Source organism: Ovis aries, chromosome 2, assembly GCF_016772045.2.
Source record: "Ovis aries strain OAR_USU_Benz2616 breed Rambouillet chromosome 2, ARS-UI_Ramb_v3.0, whole genome shotgun sequence".
Classification (NCBI taxonomy): domain Eukaryota; kingdom Metazoa; phylum Chordata; class Mammalia; order Artiodactyla; family Bovidae; genus Ovis; species Ovis aries.
The window spans coordinates 2,947,756-2,965,072 of record NC_056055.1 but is presented as its reverse complement, the minus strand read 5'-3'; the positions used below and the strand labels follow the sequence as shown (position 1 = coordinate 2,965,072).

Sequence of the window (17,317 nt, the reverse complement as noted above, 5' to 3'; positions counted from 1 at the left end):
CCACTTCTCACTCAAGCCTCAATACGCAGACCTTCGAGCCACCATAAATTTTTTTTATCCTCTTTGAAAGTCCAAAAACTGTTAGACCATTCACCCAGACATCACAAAAACCATGAAATCCTGCTGCCCAGAGTTCATTTCTGGTAAATAACACCGCCCGTAAGACAGTTCTGCCAGCAGCAGCTAAGTGGGGTTAGGAAGACGAAGAAGACACCCTGGGATTGGCTTCTGATTCCAGTACTCTCCCAGGGTCCTCAAAACACCCAGAAAACTATTGCTAGGCAAACATCTATTCATCAACCAACAATACTGGAGCAACAACAGGATTTTAAAAGTGAACCCAAACAACACTTGGAATGCAACTATCTTATGAAATCTACTCTCTATATATTCTTTTCAGCCTTTGCTCATGAATACACATTTTTTTGTAAAATTGTAACAGAAGTGAATTTGTATAATCCGTTGCTTCCCCTAACATGTCTTAAATATTTTCACGTTGCTACAGAATTCCCATAATTATCACTCAAAATGACGGCACCGAATTCCACTGAATTGATTCACAGTCAATTGCTTAACCATTTCCCTGCTGAGCACCCAGGCATTCAGTGTGTTCCAGAAGAACGCCGGCGGGCTTTCCGACCAGAAAGACCAGCTGTGCGTTTGGCCTTCTTTTTGTTTCTCCATCGCACTAAACTCCTGAGCGAATCACTGAATCTCTCCAAGCTCAGCTTCCTCACCTGGGAAACACCTTCATCACAAGCTTATTGCAATAAGCCAAAGAGATGACGAACATAAAATGTAGCTCCCTCGTTCCCGATGTTTCACACTCACACGCAACGCGGCAACAGCGCCACGCTCGCAGCTCTTCCCTCCTGCTGGGCTCTTCCCTCAGGATGGATTTCCCCAAGATGGATTATCGGGCTCAAGAGTAATACTATTGTTATGACCATCAAAATCTCTTTCCAAATGGCCTTCAGAAAGATTGTAAATACTTACGCTGCCCAGCCCGCCACCTGGCCAGGTCTGCGGAGGGTGTGGCCAGGACACGCAGAGGTCTGAGCAGTCAGCGCATTCGACCCAGCATGCAGGAGACTAGCCTACTAAAAAGATGAGCCTCTGCGCTGAACACTGACCAGACTTGATTCCAAGACCTCTGGACCCGACGGGCCCCATCTCCTGCAGAGCCAGGACCACAGAGCGGCTGTGACAGTCACTCTGTCAGCCCCAGAGTGCCCTCTTCCACTTCCGCCAACCTGTGCCCCACATGATTCTTGCTCGCCCGCCTGGTTCTGAAGGCGCCCCGCTCTCCTTCTCAGCCTCCCCGACCCTCATCACTGCCTGCTCTCCTAAGACTCTGGGGGGAATCTGCGTGCCCCTCCCTCCCGCTACACTGCTCCAGCCACCTGATTCACAAGAACATAGCAGCCACCCGCATCGGCTTAAGACCCGGATACCAGGCACTGTCCTGGCAGGTGCTACTGAACCCTCACCACAACCCTAGGCGTCAAATACCACTTTTCCCATTGCACAGGTAAGGCGGCCAAAATTTACAGCTTACAAGGCAACACACTTATTTTTATCAATAAGGATTCATTGACTACCATCTTGTTCAGCTGGGTGATGAGCATGAAGGACACCGCAGAGGAGACAAAGTTAAGCAATCGCACCAATAAAACACGTAACTGCCAACAGTCACAAGCCTCCCGGTGCAACACTGCACCTGAGGCTGGGTCCCAGGCACACTCGGGAAGGGAGCTGCGGACAGCCTCTCTATAAAGTCGCGTGGAGACCAAGCCATGGAGGGCAAGGATCCTGGCGCTCAGGAGGAAGAGAAAGGACAGTCCCCGCAGGGAGGAGCACGCTGAAGGCCCGGCCACGTGGCTGAGGAAGGCCAGCCAGAGGCTGGAGGGCAGGGCGTGATGGGAGACGGCCGCAGCCGGCGGCACAGGGCAGGGTCACACGGGCCGGGCCACAGCAAGCAGTCAGGGATTCTGCTCCAAGGTCAAAGCAACATCACAGCAGGGTCTGTGGAGACTGACAACGGACGAGGAGAAGGCAGGGGAGCTGGCCGCAGCAGGGCCCTCAGGACAGAGCAGACGTGGGCACCGAGGGCCGCCGCGCGCCAGGCACCGAGCGAGGGGCCTTCCACACCAGGACTCACGGAGCCCTCGCCACCAGTTCCGAGGGGAAGACCGCATCCAGCCCCGCATTACAGAGAAGGCTCTAGAAGCAACCTGCCCGTGCGACAGCGCCAGACCTAACACCCAACTCTGGTCATTCCCAGGAACATGTCGTGTCCCCGTACAGCGCTGCTGCAGACGCTCCAGGGCCACACACACCGGCTGGGGCTGAGGGGCAGGGGAGCTACCTCCGGCAGGAAGACACGCAGCACACAGAGGCTTCGGGGCAAAGCCGAAGATGCAAACTCCTAGCCACGGCGGGATAAAACACTAAAGCGGACCAACTGCCTCGCTGAGACCAAGACTTTTCAACAGAACGGAGTAAGCGCCCCGATACAAACACCAGAACCTCAGGGCAGCTGGGCTGGAGACAGGAGCAGCAGAGCCTGCCCTAAGGGGAAAAGAGCACCTAAGTGTACGAAGAGAGCGACCAGGACCCTCACCACCGCTTCATCACAGCGAGGATCGGACAGTCTGAACGGCGCGCAGGAAGAGCTTACGTAAGCTACGGTTGAGTGCACATCTTTATGAGCTCAAAACGGTCATTAAACAATACTATCCACCTGCATCAACAGAGACAGAAAGCTACACGTCACAGGAAAAGCCAGACGCAAACGCTTCTATCCGTGAATAAAGAACAGCTACCCGGACTGGACACACTGAACCCGATTCTGGGTCTCCCCACTCACTCACAGCATTTAGAGAGAGGCGAAGGGAGAGACAGACTGTTTCTCTGGAACCGGTCACACCAGAGAAGCGGAGGCCTTTACAGAACGCGGCTTAGCCCAGCCTCCTGGTCCGGGGCACTCCCCACGATGTCATCATCCAAGAAGGACCAACAAGACAGGCTCCCACTGAAGACCACACTGATCTGCCAGCCTCCTACCATTAGGCCTGCCGTTCAGAGGACGACACCTCAGCTGAGGAAGGGATTAGACAACAGGTCCCCAGCTGACAGACTCACAAGAAGGCGCGCGGTTTTCACATGTCAGAAGGGGACTCACACAGAACGCCTAGTGCAGCAGAAAGACAAAGGCCCGGGTTCAAAGACCAAGCAAGTCCCTGCCCGTCTCCGGGCTCGAGGCCCGTGTGTCAGACACAGGGCCGGGATGAGCCGATCCCAGGGGCTCTTTCAGCGCTGCTGTTCTGATTCTTCTCCACGCCTCCAGAGCCCACCACTCACTGCACCTCCTTACTGATCACGGCACCCCTGGCCTCAGAGCACCCAGCCTGGCTCATCTGTGAAGTGACTCCAGTCACTTCCCTCCCCAGATTAAAACTTACCACTGACGCCCCTTCATCTTCAGGACGAAACTCAGACAAAGCGTGCAACATGCAAGAGTCGGCAGACTCTGGCCCCACCTGCTTTAACAGCCCCACTTCGCTCAAGCACCCCCCAAGCCTCCTTCCAGCCAAAGGGCACTTGGGTTCCCGAGAGCCATGCCGTCATGCTCTCTCTGTGTCTTTGGCACGTGTGAGTCCCTGTGCCTAGGGTCATCTCCCAGTCTTCCCACCTTGGCTAATCCCTACCAGTCTTGATGACCCAACTCAAGAACACCTGCTCCAGGGAGGCTGCCCAGAGTCGCCTGAGCCAGGATCAGGCCCCACTCTATGCCCCACAGCGCCCTGGACTTAACCTCAATCACTGCATGAGTTTCCTATCCATCTCCCTAAACAGACTGCGAGTCTCCTGATGGGCACTTAATCTACTGCAAACTCCCTAGCCCCAGCACAGGACATGGATTTGAAAATATTCACTGATGAATGCCTGAACTCTAAGCAAAACCAAGAGGCCTGTATTTTGCTAGACCCTCGTTAACAGACTCTGATGTTCAGATATCCACAATCCAAGACTAGAATAAAAAAATCATGAGTTTCCCCTTTAAGTCCAAAGTATTGTAGTCCTCTCTTTAATATGTATGCGAACTGTAAAATCAGCATTAGATGCCAAGAGCATTTCCTATAAGCATCCCAACATAGAGATCCTGCATTTAGTAGCTCAGGCCAGATGAAGATTTTCAGTGACTTATAAAGACCTGAAAGGGAGACAGTGAGAACCATGTTGTCATTTCAATTTCAACTGCAGAATTTGTTCTTGAAAGTGCTACGATAAAAAATACTAATGTCATTAAAAAAAAAACATAAAACATAAAAACATAAAAAAAAACAACCCTAACAGCAGCCGAAGGGCCACAGCCATAAAGCCAAAACATAAGCCCTAAACGTGCTGGCACAGAAGGCTCTCCCTGCCTTTAAGAAAATCAGTGTTTGCGAAAAGGGTGTATAAACCCGAACCCAAAACAATAAAGTAAATGGTAACGGGATCATACTTATCAAAAATTACCTTAAACGTAAATGGGTTGAACGCCCCAACCAAAAGGCAAAGACTGGCCGAATGGATACAAAACAAGACCCCTCTATATGCTGCTTACAAGAGACCCACCTCAAAACAAAGGACGCATACAGACTGAAAGTGAAGGGCTGGAAAAAGATATTCCACGCAAATAGAGACCAAAAGAAAGCAGGAGTGGCAATACTCATATCCAATAAAATAGACTTTAAAACAAAGGCTGTGAAAAGAGACAAAGAAGGCCACTACATAATGATCAAAGGATCAATCCAAGAAGAAGATATAACAATTATAAATATATATGCACCCAACATAGGAGCACCGCAATATGTAAGACAAATGCTAACAAGTATGAAAGGGGAAATCAACAATAACACAATAATAGTGGGAGACTTTAATACCCCACTCACACCTATGGACAGATCAACTAAACAGAAAATTAACAAAGAAACGCAAACTTTAAATGATACATTAGATCAGTTAGACCTAATTGATATCTATAGGACATTTCACCCCAAAACAATGAATTTCACCTTTTTTTCAAGGGCTCATGGAACTTTCTCCAGGATAGATCACATCCTGGGTCATAAATCTAAACTTGATAAATTCAAAAAAATTGAAATCATTCCAAGCATCTTTTCTGACCATAATGCATTAAGATTAGATCTCAATTACAGGAGAAAAACTATTAAAAATTCCAGCATATGGAGGTTGAACAACACACTTCTGAATAACCAACAAATCACAGAAGAAATCAAAAAAGAAATCAAAATATGCATAGAAACTAATGAAAATGAAAACACAACAACCCAAAACCTGTGGGACACTATAAAAGCAGTGCTAAGAGGAAAGTTCATAGCAATACAGGCATACATCAAGAAACAAGAAAAAAGTCAAATAAATAACCTAACTCTACAACTAAAGCAACTAGAAAAGGAAGAATTGGAGAACCCCAGGGTTAATAGAAGGAAAGAAATCTTAAAAATTAGGGCAGAAATAAATGCAAAAGAAACAAAAGAGACCATAGCAAAAATCAACAAAGCCAAAAGCTGGTTCTTTGAAAGGATAAATAAAAGTGACAAACCATTAGCCAGACTCATCAAGAAGCAAAGAGAGAAAAATCAAATCAATAAAATTAGAAATGAAAATGGAGAGATCACAACAGACAACACAGAAATACAAAGGATCATAAGAGCCTACTATCAGCAGTTGTATGCCAATAAAATGGACAACGTGGAAGAAATGGACAAATTCTTAGAAAGTACAATTTTCCAAAACTGAACCAGGAAGAAATAGAAAATCTTAACAGACCCATCACAAGCACGGAAATTGAAACTGTAATCAGAAATCTTCCAGCAAACAAAAGCCCAGGTCCAGACGGCTTCACAGCTGAATTCTACCAAAAATTTCGAGAAGAGCTAACACCTATCCTACTCAAACTCTTCCAGAAAATTGCAGAGGAAGGTAAACTTCCAAACTCATTCTATGAGGCCACCATCACCCTAATACCAAAACCTGACAAAGATGTCACAAAAAAAGAAAACTACAGGCCAATATCACTGATGAACATAGATGCAAAAATCCTCAACAAAATTCTAGCAATCAGAATCCAACAACACATTAAAAAGATCATACACCATGACCAAGTGGGCTTTATCCCAGGGATGCCAGGGTTCTTCAATATCCGCAAATCAATCAATGTAATTCACCACATTAACAAATTGAAAAATAAAAACCATATGATTATCTCAATAGATGCAGAGAAAGCCTTTGACAAAATTCAACATCCATTTATGATAAAAACTCTCCAGAAAGCAGGAATAGAAGGAACATACCTCAACATAATAAAAGCTATCTATGACAAACCCACAGCAAACATTATCCTCAATGGTGAAAAATTGAAAGCATTTCCCCTAAAGTCAGGAACAAAACAAGGGTGCCCACTTTCACCGCTACTATTCAACATAGTTCTGGAAGTTTTGGCCACAGCAATCAGAGCAGAAAAAGAAATAAAAGGAATCCAAATTGGAAAAGAAAAAGTAAAACTCTCACTGTTTGCAGATGACATGATCCTCTACATGGAAAACCCTAAAGACTCCACCAGAAAATTACTAGAGCTCATCAATGAATATAGTAAAGTTGCAGGATATAAAATCAACATCCAGAAATCCCTTGCATTCCTATACACTAATGAGAAAGTAGAAAAAGAAATTAAGGAAACAATTCCATTCACCATTACAATGAAAAGAATAAAATACTTAGGAATATATCTACCTAAAGAAACTAAAGACCTATATATAGAAAACTATAAAACACTGATGAAAGAAATCAAAGAGGACACTAATAGATGGAGAAATATACCATGTTCATGGATCGGAAGAATCAATATAGTAAAAATCAGTATACTACCCAAAGCAATTTACAAATTCAATGCAATCCCTATCAAGCTACCAGCCATATTTTTCACAGAACTAGAACAAATCATTTCAAGATTTGTATGGAAATACAAAAAACCTCAAATTGCCAAAGCAATCTTGAGAAAGAAGAATGGAACTGGAGGAATCAACTTGCCTGACTTCAGGCTCTACTACAAAGCCACAGTCATCAAAACAGTATGGTACTGGCACAAAGACAGAAATATAGATCAATGGAACAAAATAGAAAGCCCAGAGATAAATCCACACATATATGGACACCTTATCTTTGACAAAGGAGGCAAGGATATACAATGGAGTAAAGACAATCTCTTTAACAAGTGGTGCTGGGAAAACTGGTCAACCACTTGTAAAAGAATGAAACTAGATCACTTTCTAACACCGCACACAAAAATAAACTCAAAATGGATTAAAGATCTAAATGTAAGACCAGAAACTATAAAACTCCTAGAGGAGAACATAGGCAAAACACTCTCAGACATAAATCACAGCAGGATCCTCTATGATCCACCTCCCAGAATACTGGAAATAAAAGCAAAAATAAACAAATGGGATCTAATTAAAATTAAAAGCTTCTGCACAACAAAGGAAAATATAAGCAAGGTGAAAAGACAGCCTTCTGAATGGGAGAAAATAATAGCAAATGAACAACTGACAAACAACTAATCTCAAAAATATACAAGCAACTCCCGCAGCTCAATTCCAGAAAAATAAAAGACCCAATCAAAAAATGGGCCAAAGAACTAAATAGACATTTCTCCAAAGAAGACATACAGATGGCTAACACACACATGAAAAGATGCTCAACATCACTCATTATTAGAGAAATACAAATCAAAACCACAATGAGGTACCACTTCACACCAGTCAGAATGGCTGCGATCCAAAAATCTGCAAGCAATAAATGCTGGAGAGGGTGTGGAGAAAAGGGAACCCTCCTACACTGTTGGTGGGAATGCAAACTAGTACAGCCACTATGGAGAACAGTGTGGAGATTCCTTAAAAAATTGCAAATAGAACTACCTTATGACCCAGCAATCCCACTGCTGGGCATACACACCGAGGAAACCAGAACTGAAAGAGACACGTGTACCCCAATGTTCATCGCAGCACTGTTTATAATAGCCAGGACATGGAAACAACCTAGATGTCCATCAGCAGATGAATGGATAAGAAAGCTGTGGTACATATACACAATGGAGTATTACTCAGCCGTTAAAAAGAATTCATTTGAATCAGTTCTGATGAGATGGATGAAACTGGAGCCGATTATACAGAGTGAAGTAAGCCAGAAAGAAAAACACCAATACAGTATACTAACACATATATATGGAATTTAGGAAGATGGCAATGACGACCTTGTATGCAAGACAGGAAAAAAGACACAGACGTGTATAACGGACTTTTGGACTCAGAGGGAGAGGGAGAGGGTAGGATGATTTGGGAGAATGGCATTCTAACATGTATACTATCATGTAAGAATCGAATCACCGGTCTATGTCTGATGCAGGATACAGCATGCTTGGGACTGGTGCATGGGGATGACCCAGAGAGATGTTATGGGGAGGGAGGTGGGAGGGGGGTTCATGTTTGGGAACGCATGTAAGAATTAAAGATTTTAAAATTAAAAAAAATAAAAAATTAAAAACAGAAAAGAAAATCAGTGTTTGGGTCACATCAGGAACACACCTCAGAAAGGGAAATGTGAATCACGTGACAGAGCAGGAACGCAGCAGTGATAAACATAACTGTAACCGCAAGGAGAACGCGCAGCACACAGGACGGGCTCTGCCGGGCACGTGTGCGTCACATAGCGTCCCTCGTGAATCTGCACGACAGCCCTGGGAAGCAGAAACTAATAACATGCCCATTTTAAAGACAAAGAAAGTGCAGAGAGGTTAAGGCCACCCAAGGTCACCTGGCAGAAGCGGATGAGCAGGTGGTCTGGCTTCAGAGCCCGCAGCCCTGGGCACAAACCGCGCCTAAGAACGGCCTTGCCACCTCGCGTCTCCGTTTCTCCTCTCCCCTGCTGGCTCAGACGGTAAAGCGTCTATCCACAATGCGGGAGACCCGGGTTTGATCCCTGGGTCAGGAGGTCCTCTGGAGAAGGAAATGGCAACCCACTCCGGTACTCTTGCCTGGAAAATTCCATGGATATAAGAGCCTGGTGGGCTACAGTCCATAAAGGGGAGCTGGACTCGATTCTCAGATCTCTCCCAGTTCAAAAGGCAGCGGACAACATGCGAAGCTGAAACTCTAAGATTGGCAGATGTTTCCATGTAGAAACAAAAATCAACGCTGTGCCTTTCAAAAATTAAATAACTCTGTATCTCGCAGAGCTGCTTCAATATTAAAGTAATATATATGAAGAGCTTAACACTTACAGTTCCCAGCTCAGAGCAAGAGCTCAATAAACAGTAGCTATTATTACTTTTATGATAAAACACGAACAACCATTTAATAGTGGAGCACATTTTAATTATACACGATGTGGAATAATCAAATCTCATTTGTTTGAGGCCCCAGACCCCACAGCATATATCAGGTTGTACAGTTGAAATTATAACAACTCAACGCTCCAGAATTACTTGTTTCCATTAGAGATCTGACAAGTCATTTCTTCAATTGGTCACTGGTGGTTTGCAGATAACTATTAGCAGTAATGAGTGTTCTAAATTAAATCCAGAGACAGTCCCATTCTGTTCGGGAAAGACAACTGGGGAGAGAGAAACATGATTGTGGAACGTCCTTCCCTCTCCTTCCTGCGTCCTCTCCCCGATAAATATCTCCCGTGTCTTGCATAGTATGGATTTCATTTGGTTACAAATGAAGAAGGGTCTAATTCTTCCCATGATAAACGAGCACGCTGAGCAGGTAACTTGTTAAGCAGAATTGGAATTGGGGAAATAACCTTATTTTCCTGTTACTTGACAACAGACCCCGTCCACTAACAAATGAAGCGCACAATGCTGGCAGACGGGAAACACTGAAGTCAAATCCATCACCGAGCAATCCACGCTGAGACAATTACCACACCAACCTGGGAATACATCGCTCCCGTTCCGTTCAACAAAGACGCAGCCTGCAAGACGCAAAGAGGCCGCCCCACATGGCAGAGAGAATAAACAGCTTTAGAGCCATTAAAATCCTGAGCTCAGATTCCAGCTCTGTCACTCACGTACTATGTGACCGTAAGTGGGTCCCTCCTCGTCTCAAGACTCCCTACCTGTAAAACGGGGCTAATACAGAAAACCTCAGTCACAGGACAGAGTCAGTGGGGACCACAAGTAACGTGCCTTCCGCCACAGGGAAGCTCCGGCCACATGTCGTCGCTGCGCTACGCTTAGCTGTTCAGTCGTGTCCGACTCTTTCAATCCCCTGGACTGCAGCCGCCAGGCTCCTCTGCCCATGGGATTCTCCAGGTAAGAATCCTGGAGAGGGTTGCCATGCCCTCCTCCAGAGGATCTTCCCAACCCACGGATCAAGCCCAGGTCTCCCTCACTGCAGGCGGATTCCTTACCACCTGGGCCACCAGCGAAGCCCAAGCATACTGGGGTGGGTAGCCTGTCCCTCCTCCAGGGGATCTTCCCGACCCAGGAATCAATCAAACTGGGGTCTCCTCCATCACAGGTGGATTCTTTACCAGCTGAGTTACCGCGGAAGCCCTTGCAACCCCTCAGCGCCTCTCAACTGTGCTCCATGGTGACATCTTCACCTTCAGGACGCCAGAAATACACCAAACTCCCCGAGGCTGGAAATCGTGATGCTGTCAGAGCCCGTAACGGGCCTGTGTGCAAAGGGCCAGCCACGCAGGAATGTCGCAGTGCTCCAGAGAGAGCCCACGAGCCCCGGCACTCCTCCAAACTCTGCCTCATCCTGCTTGGACGCGTCTCGAGAACCCAGGCTCCCTGTGGGTCTGCTGGACAGCGGGCACAGACAGGAGCCCTGAGGGATGCTAATTTAGTGTCTCTACTTACGTTTTCAAAGTCCTTCATGTTCCGTGCTCTGGTGGGAGACACCTTTTCTTCCGACACGTTTGGGAGCACTATAAAAAAAGCAAACAGACACAGGAAAATGTTACAACAGGCAAACCGCCCCACACCCCTACTAGCAGGAAAAAAAGTATAGCTTCCACATTATATTCTGTCTTATGATTTGAGTCTGCTGCTGCTGCTGCTAAGTCGCTTCAGTCGTGTCCAACTCTGTGCAACCCCACGGACTGCAGCCCACCAGGCTCCTCCGTCCATGGGATTTTCCAGGCAAGAAAAGGCTGAAGTGGCGTGCCATTGCCTTCTCGGTTAAGTCATTATATTTCAAATATTTAAAAATTACTTAAACTGGCCCCAGTGTAACCATGTGAATGTCAGGAGAATGTAAAAAGGTGTGAGTTGTTCAGTCATGTCTGACTCTTTGCAACCCCAGGGACTATACCTTGCCAGGCTCCTCTGTCCAGGCAAGAATACTAGAGTGGGTTGCCATGCCCTCCTCCAGGGGATCTTTCTGACCCAGGAATCAAACCCAGGTCTCCCACATTGCAGGCAGATTCTTTACTGCCTAACCACCAGGGAATCCCCCGGTTAAGTATCAGAAGATGGACCCAAAGAATGCAGGCAGCAAGCAAAGCAGAAATGCCACGATACCTATTCCTACTGCTGGTCCTTAATCTGTTTTGTTGGGTGGGATGTCATCTTCATACGTCAGCAATTAAAACAAAGCCTGTCCGACTTGACAGCAGGGGTTGGCACATTTTTTCTTAAAATGCGAGACAATAAATACTTCAGGCTCTGTTGGCCCCCAGTCTGTCACAACCACTCAACACAAAACAGCCACGGACGCTTCAAAAGCCAAGCAGCTGTGTTCCAACAGAAGTCTACTTTCCAAAGCAGGCCGCGGTCGGAAACTGCCCATCGCTGCTTCAGGGCAATTCCAGACTTAGCCAAAACCCAGATCTTTCCACAGCTTCTCTAATTCGATGAACATTTATTAGCCCACGCCACTGTGCCAAGCACCAGGCGAGGTGTGGGGAAGCAGTGGCGAGCGGGCATCCAGCAGGCAAGACGGGGACGTGTGAGCAGACGGCTGCACGCGCCACAGCGCTGGGCACTGCTCAGGCGCTAAGGAGATGTGCGTTGAGCAAATGAATGAATTCACTCCTCCCCCACGTGGGCGCTGGGGGCCTACTCTCTGCCCAGTGCCATTCTAGAAACAGAACAAAGAGAAGGAGCCGATAGCCCAGAAAGAAGGGACCGACAATAAACGATGGCGCTCGCAGAGCATAGTCAACGGTGATAAATGCTGTGGAGAACAATTCAGTGGGTAAGGACAGGAAATGCCAATAGCAAGGGAAGGGCGAGGACTGCAGCTTCCAATAAGGTGGTTAAGGATTTCCCTGGCAGTCCAGTGGTTAAGACTCCATGCTCCCAACGCAAGGGGCAAGAGGCAGGGGGCACGGGTTCGATTCCTGGTCAGGGAACTAAGATTCTACATGCTGCACACCATGACAAAAAGAAAAGAAAACAAATAAGATGGTTAAACTGAGGAAGGGCTGACCTCTGGGCAGACTCGGACAGGACACAGAGAGAGGCCTGGGGTGGCAGGGACCTAGAGGACTTGAGAGCCAGCCAAGAGGCCAACAGATGGGAGAGCAATAAAGGGGGGACAGCAGAAGAGGGGGGAGCAGGTGCCGGGAGACAGGCTGAGTAGGGCCCCTCAGGACACAAGGATTCCGAGCTCAGGGGTAGCGTGGGGGACTTCGGTTTCCATAGGCTCCCTCTGGCTGCCTTGCTGAGAATAGACCTTTATGAAAGGCGCTGAAAGAGAAACGAGGAGATCAGGTAGGAGAAAGTGGGGAGAATCCAGGCCAGAGGTCACGGTGCTTAGGCCAAGGAAGGCGGGTGAGGAGCGGTCCGAATTGGGATACTCCTTAAGTGGCCAACACGAAGAAATGCAATGAAATGCAGCGAAAATGCAAGATTCAGAGAGGAGAGTGCAAGGAAGGCAGGCTGGGGAGAGCCGGGGAAGCGCGGGCTGCAGCTGAGTCTTCAGGGGGCGGCCGGTAGAGGGGGTGAGGGCACGGCACTCGGGGCTCAGCAGAGAAGAGGCTCGGGAGCCTCAGGGGCGGCCAGCAGGGCCCGCACGCCAGGCCGAGGGCACACAGCCGCCTGCCTGCTGCTCAGACAGGCGGGCTCTGTCACCGCGCATGTCTCTACCCGGGGCCCCTCACCCTCCAGGCCTCCAGGCCAGCTCCTCTGCTGGGGACACTCGGCCACCCCGCTCCTTCCTGAGGGGAAACCTGCTCCTCACCGCCCGCTGGCTGCGCGACCATTCTTTAACTGCCTGCCTTCCAGGCATGACTGGAGCCATGATTCAGGCTGAACCCCAGTGCGAGGCCCGAGCCTGGCAGGAAGCGATGCACACCAGGGCTGAATGAAGGAGCAGGCCGATCAAGCCTCCGGTCCCAACGGCCTGGGGGCAGAAGGCAGAGAAACCAGAACTGCTGCACTGCCTGCTTAAAGTAAAAGTTGCCAGGTTCTAAAGGAAAACCTGAGGGAGAATTAACATATGCTCACCGTGTGAAACTTAGCTTGTCTGCTCTAAAAACTCCTTTCTGCCCGTAATCTCAACACTCTGGAGACGGGGGAAAAAAACACCAGTCAAAATACCTCTAAGGTATTTCAACAAGGCAAATTATTAGCACTTGCCACAGATACTGATGAGAGTGTCCACTTTCTTTCAGAAACAAAAATTATGAGGAAGGCTTAGCAAAACGCAAACTGCTGAACAGAAAGTTTCCTCATAATCCAGCTTCAACCCAGCAGACTGCTTATTTGCTCAGCGCCGTCTCCTGTGGTCTACCCAACTGCGTGTCTGCGAAGGGCAGGCCCGTGTAGGAATGCCGGGCCCCAGCCAGCACAGGGAATCCAGCAGCCTGCCAGGAAGGCCTTGGCACGCTCTGGTTTGGACAGCAGCCCTCCAGGGCCTCCAGCCATTCGGGAGCAGGACCCAACAGAGCCTTTGAACCTGACCGAGTCACCGACTCAACACCCAACCTCCCCTGGTCATTCAGTCCAGCAAACACTGGCTGAACCCCCTAGGCAAGCGTGGTGGTGAGAAATGAAACTCAGGAAGTACGGCCCAAAGCACATCCCGTCCCCTAGCCTGGTGCTTATGAAAGGTGAGGAGCGGGTCAACATTTACGTTAAACACCGCGCCCTTCTTGGGAGCACCAAGCCACGCCAGGGGAGCACTGGGCCTTGGACCCACCGAAGCTCAGGCCCAGGCTCCCAGCTCAAGGGCTCACGGCCCTCACGGCCCAGCATCCACTTCCCCTGTTCTTACTCTGGGTACTTACCACCGTTTCCCGAACCAGGATCAGGGCTGACGCCTTCCGGGTCATCGGGCACACTGAGAGCAAGGCCACTAGGAGAGAAGACGTGCAACAAAAGAGGGATCACCATCTGAGCAGCAGAGACTGCCCGCCCGCCGGCGCCGCGCCCGCCCGCCGGCGCCGCACCCGCCCGCCAGCGAGGCTACCCCCAGGGCAGGCAGCGCGGAAGTGAGGGACCCAGGCTCTGGGGCTGAGCTGTGGCTCTAAGACTCACTAGCTGAGTAAGGGGGTTCGGGCATGGATTCATTCACACAGCAAGTGTTCTGTGTGCCATCGAGGGGCTGGGCGCGGAGGCACCAGGCCAAACCTAAGCTACTGATGCCCTTGAGTCATACTTTCTTATTAATTCAGTACACGGGACACCACCCCTCAACCTGTAAAGATTAAATAAACTAGTGCGTATAAACACTTAGCACACAGTAAGTGATCAGCAGGAGGCATCGACTGTTGTTTTTGTCGATGCTACTATTATCATTATCAATATGCCTATGAGCTTAAAAGTATCAGGTACTAATTCGGATGCATTAAGAACATCAGACAAAAATGAAAAATTCACTGATTCCAGAAGTTTTACTGGTTAAATTACACAAGCAGGTTCAGTGAGGTCTGGAGACCCTGACAGAGAACTAAGCCATGATAGGAGGGGTGGTCCAACATGAACCGCAGTTCCCTGAATCCTGCTGCAAACTCCGCCACGCGCCTCTCCCGGCCCGCTCCCCTCATCTGTACAAGAACAGCAGCTACTTCACAGTCACTGGTGGTCAAACAAGGCACCTGGTGTCCAGCAAGTGCCCTGCACCCCGTGAGTATTCCATGAACGGGAGCAAAGTGCCCTTGTCACCGTGAAACAGACAGTGCTCTGTAACTGGTAAATGATCTACCTTCACCAGAACTGGCCAGTTCCCTGAGGGTCTATGCATTTTACAAAGGAAGGCTCTAAGGCCCGGATAATTTCAGTAGCCTAGCCAGTCTCAGGGCAGTTAGTCAGAGAACCAAGTCCAGAATCCACGTCTTTAATGTATAAAACCCAACAATGCCTCTCTATCCCAAGCTGTAAACTAGGATCTTATGGCAGTTCAGCTTGACTTCTTGGCAATTTGCTCTTTCCAGGCCTCTAAATACAGATCCATCTTGTTCCTAGGACAACGTTGTCTGACCATCAAACTCTGGAGTTGGAACGAAACTTCAACATCGGAACCAAGCAAAAAAATTAGATATCATAAAATTTCAGCATCAGGAAAATGATTACATAAAATGTGTCTGCTATGAGGATAACTGGAGAAAAAGGAAAAGCAAACTTAAGCAGGATATGCCTTCAGTTACTGGAAGACAAAAAAAATACATGTGCACTAAAATCACCTCAAATCCGTCCTGCAAACCAGGGGCTATAAGTACACATAACAAGTGAAATATTAAAAAGCACCATTTGTAGGAAAAGGAGAGAGATTCAATATTTTCCTTTTTAATTTTTCATAATTCTCGACTCCCTCCAGTAAGTACCACCAGGACAAACTCCATTTTCTAAACAAATCGTAAAAGTTAGCCACCACTCTTTGCAGTTGGAGGCTCAGTGGCCCCAAAACTACACACACAGTTTACTGGGAAGCTCAGCCGACTCTGGTCTCTACATCCCCAAGTCTGGGCTTCTCTCCCTCAGTTCAGTTCAGTTCAGTTCAGTTCAGTTCAGTCGCTCAGTCGTGTCCGACTCTTTGCGACCCCATGAATCGCAGCACGCCAGGCCTCCCTGTCCATCACCATCTCCTGGAGTTCACTCAGACTCATGTCCATCAAGTCAGTGATGCCATCCAGCCATCTCATCCTCTGTCATCCCCTTCTCCTCCTGCCCCCAATCCCTCCCAGCATCAGAGTCTTTTCCAATGAGTCAACTCTTCCCATGAGGTGGCCAAGTACTGGAGTTTCAGCTTTAGCATCATTCCCTCCAAAGAAATCCCAGGGTTGATCTCCTTCAGAATGGACTGCTTGGATCTCCTTGCAGTCCAAGGGACTCTCAAGAGTCTTCTCCAACACCACAGTTCAAAAGCATCAATTCTTCGGCGCTCAGCCTTCTTCACAGTCCAACTCTCACATCCATACATGACCACAGGAAAAACCATAGCCTTGACTAGACGGACCTTAGTCAGCAAAGTAATGTCTCTGCTTTTGAATATGCTATCTAGGTTGGTCATAACTTTTCTTCCAAGGAGTAAGCGTCTTTTAATCTCATGGCTGCAGTCACCATCTGCGGTGATTTTGGAGCCCCAAAAAATAATCTCTCCATCACAGCCATTAATTCACTACCATTGGAGGAAATGGCCCATCAGTGACTCAAGCCAACACCAATCACGGCTGAAAGCCACGTGGCAGGCAAAGCCAAAGAATCTGGTCTTAGACAAGTTTCCAAGAGGCAAAGTATGAAAGATGACATTTGACACTGCAACTCTTAGAAGAAACCGCTCTTTAACGCAGAAATTCCGGCCTGGCTCGCGTCAAACTTCCATGTGGGCTTTACCTGCGCCCCCTTTGAAATGTCGGGACCCTTGGGCATCAAGGCTCTCTGTTGGTTCCAGCCACACCTCCAGTTTCAAGCCTTCAGCTTTAGGTAGCCATTCCGATCCCTCACTCTGGGCCTAGGTTGCAGCTTTCTGGGTCCCCATCCGAAATCAAATCCAGGCAAAGGAAGAGGGCTGAGATGGGGCTTTATCATGGTGTGGATGGAGGAGACCAAGTTCCGGGAAGGAAGGAACTTATTTGCTCCAAATCACACGGGGTTGGGTAGCAAAGTTGAGGCCAAAATCCAGGCGTCTCAGGGCCCATTCCACGCACTCAGCTGTGTCGGGGCCGCCGCGAGCTCCTACTCAGAGGGGCACGTGGTCAGGGCCCGCGTCCTCACCTGCAGAGCACAGCGTAACCGCGGCCGCCACCCGCAGGGGCGCAGGCACAGACGGCCCCGCACCCGGGACGGGCG

General features: G+C 48.3%; 1 protein-coding gene across 20 annotated transcripts in view; it reads right to left on the bottom strand.

The window, feature by feature from the left end:
- CDK5RAP2 (CDK5 regulatory subunit associated protein 2) overlaps positions 1 to 17,317 on the bottom strand; it is a 181,388-nt gene that overhangs the window by 155,527 nt on the left and 8,544 nt on the right. For all 20 annotated transcript variants that reach the window (XM_027964063.2, XM_027964061.2, XM_042242791.1 and 17 more), the window contains exons 2-3: positions 14,317 to 14,384; positions 10,943 to 11,010 (exon numbers count right to left, since the gene is read on the bottom strand). In XM_027964063.2, coding sequence (XP_027819864.1) covers positions 10,943 to 11,010; positions 14,317 to 14,384 — 136 coding nt within the window. The remainder of the gene's footprint in view (positions 1 to 10,942; positions 11,011 to 14,316; positions 14,385 to 17,317) is intronic.